Source organism: Colletotrichum fioriniae (assembly GCF_027942845.1).
Source record: "Colletotrichum fioriniae strain IMI 355084 chromosome Unknown scaffold_9, whole genome shotgun sequence".
In the NCBI taxonomy this organism is placed as follows: domain Eukaryota; kingdom Fungi; phylum Ascomycota; class Sordariomycetes; order Glomerellales; family Glomerellaceae; genus Colletotrichum; species Colletotrichum fioriniae.
Window position 1 is genome coordinate 1,215,699 of NW_027076845.1, and position 15,145 is coordinate 1,230,843.

The following is a 15,145-nucleotide window of genomic DNA, read 5'->3' on the forward strand; positions in this document are numbered from 1 at the left end:
TTTGGCTCCGGGCGAATTTTTTATTATTTCAGTTTCAGTTTCATGTGTTCAGCATCGAGTCTGGCCGTTGGTCTCAGACACCAAAAAGGAAACTCGCACACATAGAGGTACGTACGATGAGACTGGAAAGATCTCGACGTATGAAAGTACCTGTCGAAAAGGGAGATTTTATGCATGAGCTTAGGGTCGATATGCGAAGAAGAGAAACGACTCGCACATGTATATATAGTTTGTTTCTTTTTCCTTTGTGCTGGAGAGGCATAGTTGAGAAGAGCACACTTGCCAGAAGGCCAGATGATACCAGGGGAGAAGACTGCCGAGCATGTCTTTGATTGCTTGACAGGGCTTGCCACGAAACAATAAGCAGAGCCTCGAATGTTGATTCACCTTGTCCACACGTTCCTATTCCATACCCTTGGCCTGTGAGGTCTACCGAAATGTGAACCATGCTACACCTGAAAATTATGAGGATTGAGTGTCAACGGATTCGTCCTTACCATGAAGTGAACATGTATCAATACTCAAAAATAACGTGTAAGCACTTACGCATCAGGAACGGATAGCAAACATTTTGCGTGACGGCTTTTAAGATATACCGCCGTGAATAAGGGTATATTTGAGCCGCTGCCAACACAAGGCACCTATTGCTACTGTAGATACGTCAAGGCTCTAAAGTCTTGCGGCATGGTAGATCGTCAGTCTACCTTCTCCCGCGGCCTCCCCTACCACCACCAGCTCTCCCTCCCCTTCCGCCCCGACCTCCACGTCCACCACTACGACCGCCGCCCCCTCGATATTCTGAACATCCCTCTCGCTCAACCTCAGCTCAGCACCCCTCATCCGCCCAACATCAAGCCCATCGAGCCCCCTCTGTCCAAACCTACCACCGCCGCTCTCCTTCTTCGTCGCCTTCTTGGGCGCCTCCCTCTCCAACACGATTCCGTTCTCCCGCGCCGTCTTCCTGCGCTTCTCCTCGCGCTTGGCCGTGCTGGCGACGATGCCCTTGCGCATCGCCATCGGCATCTTTTCTTGCACAAAGATTGATTTCACGCCGGATACACCCTGCGCGCCGGCGAGGGACCGCGTGCGCAGGTCCGTCTGGCGCTGGCGGAGTTTTCCCTCGGAAAAGGATTTCGAGGCCGGCGAGTTGGAGGAGGAGGTGTTGGAGAAGGGGGAGACGGCGTGGCGGGCGAGGAGGTGGGATTCGGAGAGGAGGCGTTGGAGGGCGAGGTCGTTTGCGAGCATGGACTTGTCGTTTTCGTCGTCTGGGTCGTCTGGGGTTTGGGCGGCTGTGAGGGAGGTTGGAGAGGGGTCTGTTTGGGAGGGGGGTTTGGAGGACTGTGAGGAGGAGGAGGAGGAGGGGTTAGTGAGATGGCGAGATGTGAGGACGGGAGAATGGGGGTGGGGATGCGGTGGAAGACGTACCATAAAGGCCTTGAGTTCGCGCTTGCTCATGCTGACGACGGGCGGGGCGTTGGATTTGGTGTGGTCTACCACCTCGATGACGGGGTTCTCGTCGATATCGTCGTAGGGGATGTCGCTGTCCTCGTCGTAGTCGTCTTCTGTTGAGCCTCTCGTTAGTTAAATGGTCTTCTTCATAGCACTCCTGGACTTTGCGCCCAACCGGTTGTACTTACCCTCGTCGCCAGAAAGACCACTCCACTCCTCCCCCTCCCCCTCCTCGCCATCGGCACCCTCGTCCTCAAAAACATCTTCTTCGTCGTCGCCCGCACCCTCGTCGCTTCCGCTCGCGCTGTCCTCCTCGTTCTCCTCTTCCTCCTCGTCCTCCTCTTCGGCCTTGGCCTTGCTCTTCTTCCGCTTCGGCGCGCTCTTCTCCTCAATCGGCTTAAACTGCGCCTCAAAATGCCGTCTGAAAATCTCTTGCGCGTCCAGCATGGATGTATCCCCCTCCTCTTCGTCCTTCTCTTCAGCCTTTCTCGCCTTTGTCTTCTTGGTGGCCGTTTTCTTCGTCGCTGGTGCGGCGGCCGAGGATTTCTCGAGACCTTCGGCGCTCTTCGTCTTCTTCTTCTTCTTCGATGCCGGCGAAACAGTCTTGCTTGATGCCGCCGTTGTATTTGGCTTGCTCGTCTTGGTGATTGTCGACGCAGAGGGCGCCTTGCGCTTTCCGAGGACCGAGGCCATGTTCGCGATCGCAGATCGGAGGATTCGACCTTTCAGTTTTGCGCTTGTTGCCCTTGTTTTCTCTTCTCTTGCTCGAGAGAAGCAAGTGTGATTGTTCTGCGAAATTGCTGCAATTGGAACGGTGGTTGTTGGTTTCTCGTTTTCGTGCTACAATTGTTGCAGTACCGTTGGCAAAAAGGAAAAAAAAAGTCCTTCAGCAACGTAGCTACCTTATCGCGACAATCTTGAAAATTTCAGCGGGTCCGCGAGAGGTCCCCTTCCTCAGCCTCGTCCAACCTGTGGCTGGAGAACATTCCCTCATTGGCTGCACATCAACTAGGGTCAAAAATGTCAAAAGACGTCAAAGCTCCCGTCAGCCTTGGTGGGATGCTAAAGCCCCCAAATCCCCCCCTCTCTCCTCACAAACCATCCAGTGTTGTGACGCATTTGGTGCGACAATGATTTGCACAGTTGAACATTTCGTCCAAGTTAACCTAGGTACATGACAGTTCACTTTCACCAACCCACAGCTCAACAACATGAGATGAAAAGAATCCCCCCCCAGACACATGTGCGCACAGCAGGTTGATCTGTCTGCAGAGGGAACGAAAAAGAAAGTTTCCTTGGATCTGACACGTCTTGCGACAGGAAACTATCTCTAGTCCCTCCAAGTGCCAAGAATAGCCCACATCCAATGGACCAGATGAAACCATCACCCGGACAGACAGACAGTTTATCAGAGCCTTCCTATGGTTCAACGCCCACCTCCATAAACATGTTGGTTAGATGCCAACTCCACTTACGAGTGCGCTGTGCTGTTCGTAGGTCGACGCACCACCGCCAGCCAGGCGCTCACACGCCCTGCACCAAAGAAACAAAGGGGGAAGAGAACAAAATAGGTACTTATAACACCAAACTAACTCTGCTTGTGACAATCACTGCTTGCTATCCATCCCATAGACCCCGTTTTCATCACATCTCTTCCTTCCCCAGATGCACACTCCCCCATAGACCCCCATTCCTTTACACACTGTAGGCTACACGAAAACATCAGAAGAGATTCCCTAAGACCGCGCGGCCTCAAGTTCCAGCTCCAATTGTCTGATCCTCTCGCTCTGGTCCTGAGACCCGCCAGCGTTCACCTTGCGCTTCAGTCCCTCGACTTCGTCCGACAGCTTGCTAATCTTGTCGTTCTGCTTGCCAATGAGCTTGGTTTGCTGCTCGAGCATCTGTCTGATCTGATCCAGAGATGACTCAATGTGCGTCGAGGATGCAGGTGAGTTGGCAGATGCAGGCTTGACAGGGGACTGTTGTGCGGGAGGCGACTTGACTTGAGCAGGGGAGGCTGCCTTGATAGGGGAAGGAATCTTGGCCGGCTCGGCACGGACAGGAGCAGGAGCTGCAGCAGGGGCTGCGGCGCGCTGGGCTGGTCTTTGTACCTCCTCGAAGCTTGAGTTGTCGTCTTCATCCTCAGGCTCGGCAGGCTCGTCATCCTTGAACTTGTTGGCCATGTTGGACATGGAGGCCTGCTGCTCCTTCATTGAGGGAGGGGGTGAGCGTGCCACCGGAGTGGGTTCCGGAGCGGGGGCGGGCTTTGGCGCAGGCTTTGCAGCCGGAGGAGGAGCTGAGGCAATCACGGGAGGCTTGTAGTCAGAGGCAACCTCCTTCGGAGCGGTACCCTCGTACACACTCTCCAAGTCGATCTTGGAGGGAATGCCAGTCTTGCCATCGAGCCAATCCTTGGCGCTGACGGCAGGCTTGAGGCCAGTAGCAGGGGGGAAGATATCGGACTGGAAGGTTTCGGCTCTGCGGGGAACGGTGAAGGAGATAGGCTCGATGTAGCTGTCGTTGACCGTCTTGTAGGCTCTCATGACCTCGTTCTCGTGCACCTACGCAGCGTTAGATATGACTCTCTAGAGATTCCACCACGCGCGTGCTGAAGTCAACCTACGTTAATGCCACGACGGGGAACGAAAGCAATGCCTCTTTGGGGCTCGGCGGACTTGTACTCGCTCAGATATTCGAACTTGTCGTTCTCGTACTCGTAGTATCGGATGTTGCCGTCGCTGCAAGAGCTGTTAGTACGCCAAGGACTGCACTATGCTCGACGAACCACTTACCCCTTGCCAGCAAGATACAAGCAATTGGATCCGTCATCTGTCTGTAGTTTAGCAACTGTCCCTTGCGAAGAGTGGACTTCCAATACTGACCCCAGAAAGGCATGATGACACCAGAGATGGAGTCCAGCATGCTGAAGCCTCCAATCGGCTCACTACGACCAGGCTCCCACAGCGCAAGCTGACGCTCGCTCATGCGCGAGAAACCAGCCGTGGCGAAACGGTTGTGCTCGCCCATCCAGACAGCTCTGCTGTTCTTGGCGCCCGGGTGGCCAGGGGCCTCGTGGACCGGCTTCTCGGCGCGCACATCCCACACGCGGATCTTCTTGTCGCGAGATGTCGTGACCAACATGGAGCCGCTGGCGTTCCACGACAGACTCTGGACGATGTCGTTGTGCTTCAGGGTGTGGGTAGGCGAGCCGGTGGTGATGTCCCAGAGTTTGATTGTGAAGTCGCCGGATGCGGACGCGAGAATGTTTTCCGCAGCGGGGTTGAATTGGACCTGACCGACCTTTCTATATGCTACACATCAGCATCATGGTCGACAAGTGAAGGGGGAGAAGGAAAGGCCGCGGGCGACGAACCTCGAGTGGCCAGCGAGCTTGCTGACGGGAGAGACATCGGCGGGCTCCTCGGCATCGGTGTAGAGGGTGAAGTTCTCAGGAACCTGCCAGAGGAAGACCTTTCCATCCTCAGATCCAGAAGCAATCACGCGGTCGTTGAAGGGGTTCCTAGCACGTGGTCATCAGTATGATTGTCGCGTGCGCTCGCCGTCGTCGGTAAATGGTGCGCGCGGGTCGCGGCGTCGCGGGGATCGGCGTACCAGTCGGTATCCAAGACGGTGGCGGTATGGCCTCGAAACAGCGGGATCTGGTCGGGCACCTTTCCCTTCTCGCCAAGGGGGATGACAGCAAAAGCGCCGCCACCGCCGGCATCCCAATTGACGGAGAGGTAGTCGGGGTTGGCCTTAAGGTAGCGAGTTTCTAGTCAGCCTCTCTCTCTTGTGTTCTCCTTTCGACCCCGGTCTTGCACCCCCCATCAATTGTCTCGGCAGGAGGGCAAAAGAAGCAAAGGAGCGAACCCCTTACTTACCTTCACCAAGTTGGTATCCCAGGCATTTCGGCTGATGTGGAGATTATCGTAGCAGAACTCCTTCCGCGTCGGCTTGCCAAAGACGTGTCCTAGACGAGAGAGAATCGGGCGTCAGCAGTCAGCTCGTCCCAGCGCAACACGGCGGCATGCGACAGTTAAAATAAAATAAAAGACCCACGATATTTCGACGCTCGCACAAAGCGGCCCGCCATTGAGGGTGATGTATGTTTTGTAAGACCCGGGTGGCGGGAGGGAGGAGGGGAAGGGTCGGTAAAGAAAGAGGCAGACGATATGCAATGCTGCGTAGGGAAAAGCGACGTAACCTGCGATCTCTTGGTGATCCAAAAGGGGAGGATTCGGTGTAATAAGATAGCTGGGAGCTGTTGCTGGCGGGCCCTTCCAAAATAACGAACTAACGGGAAGACGAAGTGGGTGCTGCCGCCCGCCTGCTACTGCTGCCAACCCACTGCAATTCAGGTAGCGAGCAGCAATCCATTGCTCTGGATGGGTACGTACCCACCTGCAATTCGTACCGCTGCACATTACCTTCGGTACAGATGGATACCTTGGTGAAACTCCCCCGACCAGCTGCGCCCCCGTGGCTTCCCTCCACTGACGAGAAAATCAATGGAGCAAGGGTCCAGCAACTTTATGCACATCACGACGCACGTGATGCAAGCGCTTCTCACCTAGGTGACTACGAACTTACCCAGACCTAGGGTGAACTCAATTGCCCTCGGATTATGACATAGACGATGAAATGCAACAAATATCACAACATGAGAATGGAATGCCAACCAGTTTAACGATAAAAAACCTCCCATTTTAGTACAACATGATACGTACAACCAAACGGGCTACCCGACTCCTAGAACAATGCTCAAAAGAAGCCGAGTGCGAATCTAAAACAACAAGCTCTCAATCTCCGGAATTTCCTCCATCGCCATCGCCATCCAAACCATGCCCAAACGCCATCCTGTTTGCCAAATTATTAGATATTGAGGCAACCGCGCAGTCCACAAGACACAAGCCATCGCAACAGCGGACCAAAGACAACATGATGATCCGATCACGAACTCCAGGTCCAAGAGAATCATAGATCATGCCGTGCCCCCCATTACTTCATGTCCCCTACTCGTGCCGGTCATGCCAAATCATCAAGAAAAGAAGGGGGTATTAGTTGAATGTGCTCTTCGTCCGCGAGTGCACCCGTCGGCCCTCTTGCCGGCGTCGCAGCGCCTCCTCTCTCTTGAGGATAAGCTCGCACCACTTGCCCTGCTTGCGAGAACCGCCAACATCGTCCTCGCTGTCGCCGCGACCAGTACCAATGAGGTCCGTCAGAGCCAACAGCCAGCCTTGCTTGTCCTCGGCAGTGTCGGCATAGAAGTCAATGGTTTCGCCGTTGTTGAAGCGGATGCGGAAGCCCTCCTCAACGAACATGTATCCTTCTTCTTCCTCGGCGAAGGCTGATCGCCGACGTCTGCCGCCCTTGCCGGTCGTCTCTCGCTCCGTCAGGGCACGCCGGTCGTCAATCAGCCTCTTGGCATTAGCCAGATTGATAGTAGCTCGAGGTTGGCGGGTGGCCTCGTGGTAGGCCGTGAGCTTCTGGCCAACGAGCTTGAAGTATCGTCGACGCCAGTACTGTGATCAAGTTAGCACGCAGTCAACATGAATCGGATGCGATGAGGGACTTACGGGGCAGTCGCCACCCTGCTGGCTCAGGTGACCTTCCCAGTTCTTAGCAAGGCGCTCCTCCGCAGCCTTAAGCTCTCGGATGCAAGAGTTCATGCTCTTGGGCATGTCCTCCTCGGTGGAGCCCTTGGGACGGGGCACAAAGAGCAACTGGAGCTCCAACTTTCCAATCTTGTAGGGGGCGCGTCGGACAACAGCAGTATTGCCACGCTTGCTCTTGACGCTGGAGGCGAAGGCAGCCTCCTCAGTCGCCCACTCGTTGAAGCAAGCGACGTCAACGACATAGGGGCGCCCGTAACAGCGCGACTCGTGCTCCTTGAGGCACACATATGAGCGTGCAAAGCTGCCATCCTCAGCCGCGAGCGGAGACAACAAGTCCCAGGCAGTAGGCGCGACCTTCATCTGTCTAGCCTGAGCAGCCTTTTGCTGCTCAGCGGCCACACGCTCCTCTTCTTCGCGCTGGCGCATCTCCATTTCCTTCCGCTTCTTGGGTGATGCGAACACCCTGCTAAAGGTAGACGTCTTGGGCTTGCTAGCCTTAGTAGGAGACTGCACAATCACCTTCTTTGCAGGCGCGGGCTTCTCCAGCTTCACGTTGAGGGTCAGCTGGAACTCCAGGTCATTGGGAACCACAAGCTCAAACTCCTGGCCGACGGGAGCGTTGCGAGCAAGCTCAAGCCAGGCGGTTGTGACACAATGGACACCATTGTCAAGCGTCAGGCTGAACCAGGTACGCTCAGCTAAACAATTGTCAGTAATCTGGAGACGAGACTTGAGAGGGTGAAACATACTTCGGGGAATAGGCAGGTCGAGATCCTTGACTCCAAGAACCTTGACGAAAAGGCGACCACGCTCGCCGCTTTCCTCGGTCGCGAGCTCCGGGTTCAAGTCCTCTTCGGCCAAGGGGTTCAGAGTCTGAGCATTGCTCTCCTGGCCAGGCATAGGCGGGACAGGGCCACTGGTGTTGGCGCGGCGTCTGATGCTCTTCTGTCTGGGCCTACCGTTCCAGGGCTCGACGGTCCATGACTGAGGGCGGTCTGTCTTAACCGGGGAGTTGCCAGCGGATCGAGTCTTCCACATGTCAGAAGACTCCTTGTCGCTCGCTGTAACAACTTTGGTGTTCTGGCGCATTAGGTATCCGCGCTGATTCTTCTGGTTAGCATTCTGTGACTCTTTTCTGTCTGGTGAAATGACTTCATTCGTGGTCGCGGTCGGCTTGGACACTTGTCTGCTGGTGCTGTCACTTGCGAAGCGAGATTTGGGGGCTAATTGAGAAAAAGCAACCTTTTGTTGTTCAATGACACGATCGAAATCCTGGTCAAGGCTGAGACCAAAGTCAAGATCCAGTGTGAGACTGCGTTTCTTGAAGCTCGAGCGGCGGTCGACGAATTCTTCGTCGTCGTGGATAGTGGGCTCTCCCTGCAGATCCCTTGACAGCCTGTTGCGGTGGCGTTCAGGAATGGCTGGAATGTCGGGCACCTCGCGACTAACTTGGCGCCGGGCTTCCCTCATGGCAATGATGTCAGAGGGTGTGTTGGAAGGTCTGGTCTTCAACTTGGACCCCGAGGCCTTGATTGTCGCCTGCCTCTCCGGGATAGCAGGAGATTCCATGGGAAGCTCATCGAAGATTTCTGATTCAGAATCGGACATGGGTCGATGAATGACAGACTCAGGCGTACCGGGCTCCTCCTCATACTCTTCATCCTCTGGATCACCCCAGCCGGAGCCGTCGTAATCAGGCTTGGAGAGATGCTTCGGGGTTACGGGGCGCTGCATTTCAGCCTGGAGCTCCGTCATCTTTGGCGGTGGCTGAAGCTCCTCGACTTCCTCGGCAGACGGCTCGGGAGGCGGAGGAAGCATGAACGACTGCAAGCCCTTGGAGAACTCGTTGTCTCTGCCCTCGTCGTGGAATTCGGGGAGGCTGTGCTTGCGCTCAGAGGCAGTGTCGACAGGTGCATCGACTTGCATCTCTGGCGACGGCTCCTTCTCGACCTCGGGCTCGGGTTGAGGCTGTTTAAGAACCTCATCCTGAGGCTCGCTTGTGGGCTCGATAACCTCTTCAACATTTGTCTCGGGTGTCAGCTCCCTGACTGGGAGGTCAGCCGGAGAGACAGCACGTTGCTCGGGCGAGCTGAAACCCTTGTCGGACTTGAGCTCCAGAGGTCTTATCTCTGAAGCCAAGTCAAACGTCTGGAAGGGGCTAGCAGCGCGAGGTGTGAGGATGTCCTCGTCGACCTGAGTGACCTCGGGCTGGCGAGCCGGCCCGTCAGAGTAATGGCTGGCAGAATCGGCATCGTTCTCATCAATGTCAGACCGCGCATAGAAGTCTGTGATTGACTCGGTGTCCACATCAGAGGCCTCGTCTCTGTGAATAATGACACTTCCCTCGTCGCTAAGCTCAGAGATGTCGTCCAGGATAGAGTCTTCAGTTGAAGGAATTGGGACATCCGGGTCAAGAGGCAGGGGCAAACGACGCTCAGGGCTGGGTCGCTCAGGGCTTGAGCTGGGCGCCGGCGAGGAGAAGTAGTCACCTCCTTGGTCATTGGCGCCACCATTGACGCGACGCATGATGGACTCACGGGAGATACGGCTAGGCAGCTCGTAGTCCTCGAGGGCAGAGATATCTCCAATGGTATCATCGGCCTCGTCTGCATCAGCGGAAAGCATGCTTGACTCGGCTGTCTCAGTATCGGAAGCGGGGCTCTGGATTCTATCACGCTGAGCACCGCGACGAAGGCGACGCTCTCTCTGCTGCTCGTTGGCAGACTTGTGGTCGTCTGAGAGCATCATAAGCTTCAGTCTCTCTTCAAGAGTCATTTTGCCGTTGCCAATGCTCTGTATCTCGTTCTTGCTGGCAGCTGCCGGGGGCGGCGGTGGCAAGCTGCGGTGGGCGCCCACCATCCTCTCTGCTGTCGCGGACAGGCCGGGAGAAGACCGGGAGTCACTGAAGGCGGGCGAACCACGGGCGGGTGAGCCCATACCGGGAAGAGGAGGCAGAGGGCGATGATCCGAAGTGGAAGAATCAGATCGAGTGTGTTCCGTGCGGCCGATCCGAGGAGGAAGCGCATCTGGCATGGGGCTTCCATCGAAGGGATCCTCCATACGCTCAGCAGACTGTCTCCAATCGTCAGGACCGACGACGGGAGTCTTGTCTGTGTCCTCTAGCGACGCATCGAAGCTGTCGCCCTCCATATCGTGATCTCCAAAGTGGTAGTGTCCGTCCTCGTCGTCCTCGTCATCCATGGAGTCGAAGCTGCCCTCACGCGAGTTGGATCCTATGGAAGAAATGTCCGGCGTGGCCATCTCATATTCGTTGATTTGAGGAGGAGCCGCGTCAAAGGTGACGCTCTTGGCGTGGCGATGAAGCGACTTTCCAGAAGGAAGCTCGCGATCGTCGAAAGAAGTGTCGGCCGACCAGGTGCCGGTCTCGGGGTCGAAGCTGCTCTTGAAGTTGCTTCTCGAAAGAGAAGACTTGATAGGGGACCCTTGGTCCTTGCCCGGGCTGCGCGGCGGGTTGGAAGGATTGATTTGCATTGGTGTAGAACCCTTGGTAGGGCTCGTTGTTGGGCTGAAGATGGGGATGCTCGACCTGCTGCTGTTGTTGCGCTGATGGCCAATGCCTCTGTTCAGAGAATCAGAAGATCGGAGGCCATTGATGATTGTTGTTGTTCCGTCATATGAGGGTCCGGAATGCTTAGCGAGCGGACGCTCGATTTGGGGGACTCTTGTGGGATCGTATTCCTGCTTCTGCTCGAGGGCGAGGATGTTGCTGTTCTTGACTCGAGAGGCTCTTTGGAGACGTTCGATGGAAGTGCGTCGGGTTGGCGAAGGCGAGCCGTGACGTGCGCCGCCGTATAATCCGCTATTTTCGGTGCTGATGGAGTCCAGGTTGCGCTTCTGCCAAAACAGTCTGGGAGACGTAGTGGTCTCTAGTGGGGATGACTGGAATGGAGAGGAGTCGGTGTTGAGGGTCATTTTCTATACGATAGCTGTTAGTGGAAATTCTGGACGGGGATTGTGTCTCAGACACGATCCGCTTACTTTGGAGGGCTGCTTGAAGCTCGGTGAGTTCCGCCTGAGGTCTGAAGGAGAGAGCTCTGAAAGGGGGCGAGGGATGCCAGTGCTGGCCTTGGTAGGAGGGGGAGATCCTGGAGTGCTGCTGCCTTTGCTGATGCGCAAAGGATGTACCTGTCGGAAACGTGAAAGTCAGTCGCGGGAGACGCGATATCAAGGCAGCGGCGTATGTCAGAACTTACGGGATCCTCAGAAGACGCCATTTTGTGTAGTGTTGTTGTTGTTGTGACAGCGCAAGCGCATTGGGGGGGAACAATCGCAGTACGTGATGGTAATGGCGATCAATACTCGAAATGAAATCCGATGTTAAGCAGACTCTGCTGCGGTGCGTTCCCGGGTAATTGCCGCAGGGGTCGGAGCGGATTCGCAAAGATACACAAAGGGGAAAATGCTGTAGAAAGACTTTTTGTCTGCTAGAATGAATGTTTGACTTTTTTCTCCTTGGGTGGCTCTCGGGGATGTGTGCTGTCAGATGCCGGTTCGGGTCATAATCGAAGGGTAATTCGGTATGCGTTGTTGATGACTGGAATGGGCAGAGCCGAAGTATGGGGATGCTGGGTGATGAAGCTGAAGGGGGGAGGGAACAGCGCAAAACGACAGCAACACACACAAAAAAAATCAAAAAAGGGCGATGCCGCCAAAGTGCAGCAACAGGTAATGGGATAGCGTTCCTGACGGCGGTCGTGGTGAGAAACAACAAGAGGATGAACGGGACGTTGTTGTGATGCGTCGATGTGGTCGAGTGTTGTTTAAGGGCAGCGGGCGGTATGAGTTGACGTTGAGGCGGGGACTCAATGATTGGTGCGCGGAGGGGAAGAAGTAAACAAACAAGGAAGGCAGCTCTTTGTCGGTGGCGTTGCTCCTGGCGACGTTATGTTTAGTGTGGTTTTTGGCGTGACAGGGGTCGAAAAAAGACCGGGTACGTACCTTGGACGGCAGAGTTGGGACGAGGGGTTGTTGGCAAGCCGCAGGCGGCAGCAGGCTTTTCGAAGCCCAGCATCCAGCCACCCATCCACCCATCCACCAATCCAGCCAGCATCCAGCATGGCAAGAGATGGGAAAATGGACCACTGGGGAGAGGGGAACGGCCGATGACAGGGGTGGCTTTGGGCGGGTGTCTACTGCACGTGCCCACTCTTTCTGTGACGCTGCTCAGCGGTATACGATGCAATCCCATCATGAACATGAGCGAGTACTAGCCAATGGCTGTTCATTGTCTATACCTTCGATGCCGAAGACGACGAGTAACTGTTGACTGCGGATACCTACGGAACAAGATAACTACCTGAAAACTATCTATCCAGTCTTGATCGTCGGTCACTGCTGCGGCGTCTGCAGGGAGAGAGACTAAAGGCAAGCCAGAAAAGCAAGCATCCGAGGCGGAAGAGAGGAGACACGGGCAAGAAAAGGAAGGACAAAAGAAGAGAGGAGAATAATATTCATCAACAACAACTTGATTTTCGATTCTGTGCGCGCAAGGACTGTGCAGCACTGCATGTATGAAGTAGTAGTGTGCTGCTTATTGCCCGAAACCATCAGGCTTACGCTCCATCTCATGCTTGTCCGGCTTCCCCCCCTCGTCAATGTTGTTGTTGAACCATGATAATTCTCCGGGCCAACAGCAGCTGCGGACATGGGTTCTTGCAGCTGTTGCAGTCCATGGTCAAGTCATCGTGATGACTTACTTCCCCAGTACTCCGTACCAACCGTCAGAGAAGTCGAGACCTTGCCCTTGACCTAGACCTGGAAAGCACACGCTTGGTTCCCGCATGTCGTGCTTCTCTCCATCGCATCGTATCGCACAATCCCATCAGATGGTGGGTTTGGTGGGCTCTGAGCATTTTAGCCCGTCGGCTGGATATCGATATGGGGCTCGTTGTTGCTTTAGACGTTCCCCCTCTGCCCGTGCTCGCCAGGGGTGGGCTGTGTTATGATTTCTCGTCATCCAATGTCACTCTGGGTTACCGACACAACAGACGGAAGAGAAGAGAAGCTCTTGTTGTTATCGAGCTTGCGGCCTGTACTCGACTTTTTTGGTTGTCATTGCTGATCCATGCAACTTTCCGTGGTTTTTCCCATTGTTATTGTTGTTTTTTTAGTGTGCCCTTCTTTCTCAATTGCTGATTCGTCTGTATTGATTCGTATACAATTACTCGAGTTGACAAGTACTTTGCATGTGTGCGTATAAAAAACCGAGAAAGATCGTCCGCCGCGCCCGGACTTTGCTCCTAAGAGCTGCACCGTCTTGTCCCCGCCCCCGCCGGCGCAAAGCCATTTTTTGCGAGAATGCCGTCCTATTGTGCAGCGCAATTGACTTCCTGGTGGTCCTGCCTGTCAAGTGTGATCCACGTATCCTCCCTCTCCCCTCCAGGCTTCTCCTCCTCCTTCCTACTCATCTTCCGATCCAGTCCACAAGAGCCAGGAGCACCTGCTGGCCCCCAAACACTGCGCAATATCCTGGCCCCTCCCTCCTCTTCAGCCCCAAGAGAGGAGCCACGATGAGGAGGAGCGACAGACGAAAGAGGGGCCAAACAACAACAGACTTTCCGATCCGACGCACACCATCGTGCAGGGCACGCAGGGCACGCAGGGCTTCTTTTCCTCATGTACGATACGATGCAATGTACGTACGTATGTACGTAAGTTTATCTAGCAAGAAAACCCGCGCCCCCGGGATCCTGTCGGCACGCGAGAGCGAGGAAAACCGACCTATTCGCACCCGCAAAACTAGAGTGGAAAGAGGAGACGTTGGGACTAGTGCCTGTCTGCGCCGACATCGTGCGTTTTACACCAGCCCCATGAGTCCATTGTGCCTGTTTTGTTTCTTTGTGCTCGCTTCTTCTAGCGCATCTCCCCACCGTTGCTTCGTTGCACTGGCTGAAACAACATCGCCGCTCGCCTCCAGCTAAGTTGCACGGCCGCCGCGCCGGATGTGACGCCTGTCATCCCGGGACAAGTGTTGATTTGATTGTTGATTGTGGGCATTCGACTTTTTGGTTTTTTACTTTCCTACTCCTGAGATTTATTCCACTCAACGCACTCCTCCAGCTTGACCCCGTTGCCTCCGAAACAGTCCAGCGCGCTACCAATCGTCAGGTCCACCTTGCCCTTGCTCAGCTTCTTCACCATCTCCAGATCCTCCAGGTTCCTACCGCCGCCGGCGTACGTCACGGGCAGACTGCACCATTCGGCCAGCCTCTCCACCAGCTTCTCGTCGATGCCCTTTTGCAGACCTTCGTTGTCTGCCGCGTGGATGAGGAATTCCGAGCAATACGGCTCTAGCTGCTTGATGGATTCTATAACACACAGTCAGCCAGCCATTTGACCACACACACACACACACCTCGAACCATCAAGCGGTGCCACTAGAAAACATACCTTGGTTGACCTCCATGTCCGTGATCGTCTGCCACTTGTTCATAGCCACAAACCACCTGTCATCTCCGCGCCGTCGGCAGCTTAGGTCAATGACAAGCTTGTCCCTATCGCCCCCAAGCGCCTGCAGCACCGCATCCAGCCTCTCCTGACTGAACCGTCCCTCGGGGAAGAGGTACGACGTGATGATGACCTTCTCCGCGCCGGCGTCAACCCACTCCTTTGCGTTCGTGTCGTTGATGCCTCCCCCGACCTGCAACCCGCCGGGCCACGCCTTGAGCGACTCCCGCGCGGCCTCGGTGTTTCCGGGCCCCAGCATAATGACATGGGCGCCCGTGAGCTCATTGTCTCGGTACAGCCGCGCAAAGTGCGCCGGCGGGTGCGTCGACACGAAGTTGGTCTTGAGCTCGGCTGTTGTGCTGTCGAGGGTGCCGCCGACGATTTGCTTCACCTGCCCGGCGTGCAGGTCTATACAGGGGCGAAACCGTGTCATTTTGGATGTGTGTTGGTGTATACTCTGGTGGTTTGAAGAAGTTCTATCAACTCGAGTTCCACGGCTGCGTCACTGCTTGACCCCTCCTGTTCAATTTTGTGTGGATGGTGGGGTTGCCGTAGTTGCGATGTCGGTGCAAGGCTAACAACCGTTCTCTTACTGTGAGGTTTCAGGCTAAATT

The 15,145-nt window shown here is 55.3% G+C and overlaps 4 protein-coding genes across 4 annotated transcripts; all 4 read right to left on the bottom strand.

Annotated features, from left to right (window-relative positions):
- Positions 1-669: 669 nt before the first annotated feature.
- Positions 670-2,142, bottom strand: FAF1 (pre-rRNA processing and 40S ribosomal subunit assembly; the record flags this gene model as incomplete). The annotated part of the gene is made up of 3 exons (XM_053196416.2): positions 670-1,338; positions 1,426-1,562; positions 1,638-2,142. The coding sequence occupies 3 exons, from the start codon at positions 2,140-2,142 to the stop codon at positions 670-672; spliced, it is 1,311 nt and encodes a 436-aa protein (XP_053046067.2).
- A 1,043-nt stretch (positions 2,143-3,185) lies between these two features.
- On the bottom strand, positions 3,186-5,542 carry CRN1 (Coronin-like protein crn1; the record flags this gene model as incomplete). The annotated part of the gene is made up of 8 exons (XM_053196417.1): positions 3,186-4,010; positions 4,073-4,187; positions 4,242-4,278; positions 4,332-4,753; positions 4,823-4,969; positions 5,062-5,204; positions 5,331-5,419; positions 5,509-5,542. The coding sequence occupies 8 exons, from the start codon at positions 5,540-5,542 to the stop codon at positions 3,186-3,188; spliced, it is 1,812 nt and encodes a 603-aa protein (XP_053046068.1).
- A 964-nt stretch (positions 5,543-6,506) lies between these two features.
- Positions 6,507-11,299, bottom strand: BUD4 (Bud site selection protein bud4; the record flags this gene model as incomplete). Its single annotated transcript, XM_053196418.2, has 5 exons — positions 6,507-6,971; positions 7,026-7,762; positions 7,814-11,000; positions 11,064-11,210; positions 11,279-11,299. The coding sequence occupies 5 exons, from the start codon at positions 11,297-11,299 to the stop codon at positions 6,507-6,509; spliced, it is 4,557 nt and encodes a 1,518-aa protein (XP_053046069.2).
- Positions 11,300-14,105: 2,806 nt separating this feature from the next.
- HIS6 (Enzyme that catalyzes the fourth step in the histidine pathway) lies at positions 14,106-14,964 on the bottom strand (the record flags this gene model as incomplete). The annotated part of the gene is made up of 2 exons (XM_053196419.2): positions 14,106-14,392; positions 14,475-14,964. 2 exons carry the CDS (start codon positions 14,962-14,964, stop codon positions 14,106-14,108), a joined length of 777 nt encoding a protein of 258 aa, XP_053046070.2.
- Between the last annotated feature and the right edge of the window lie 181 nt (positions 14,965-15,145).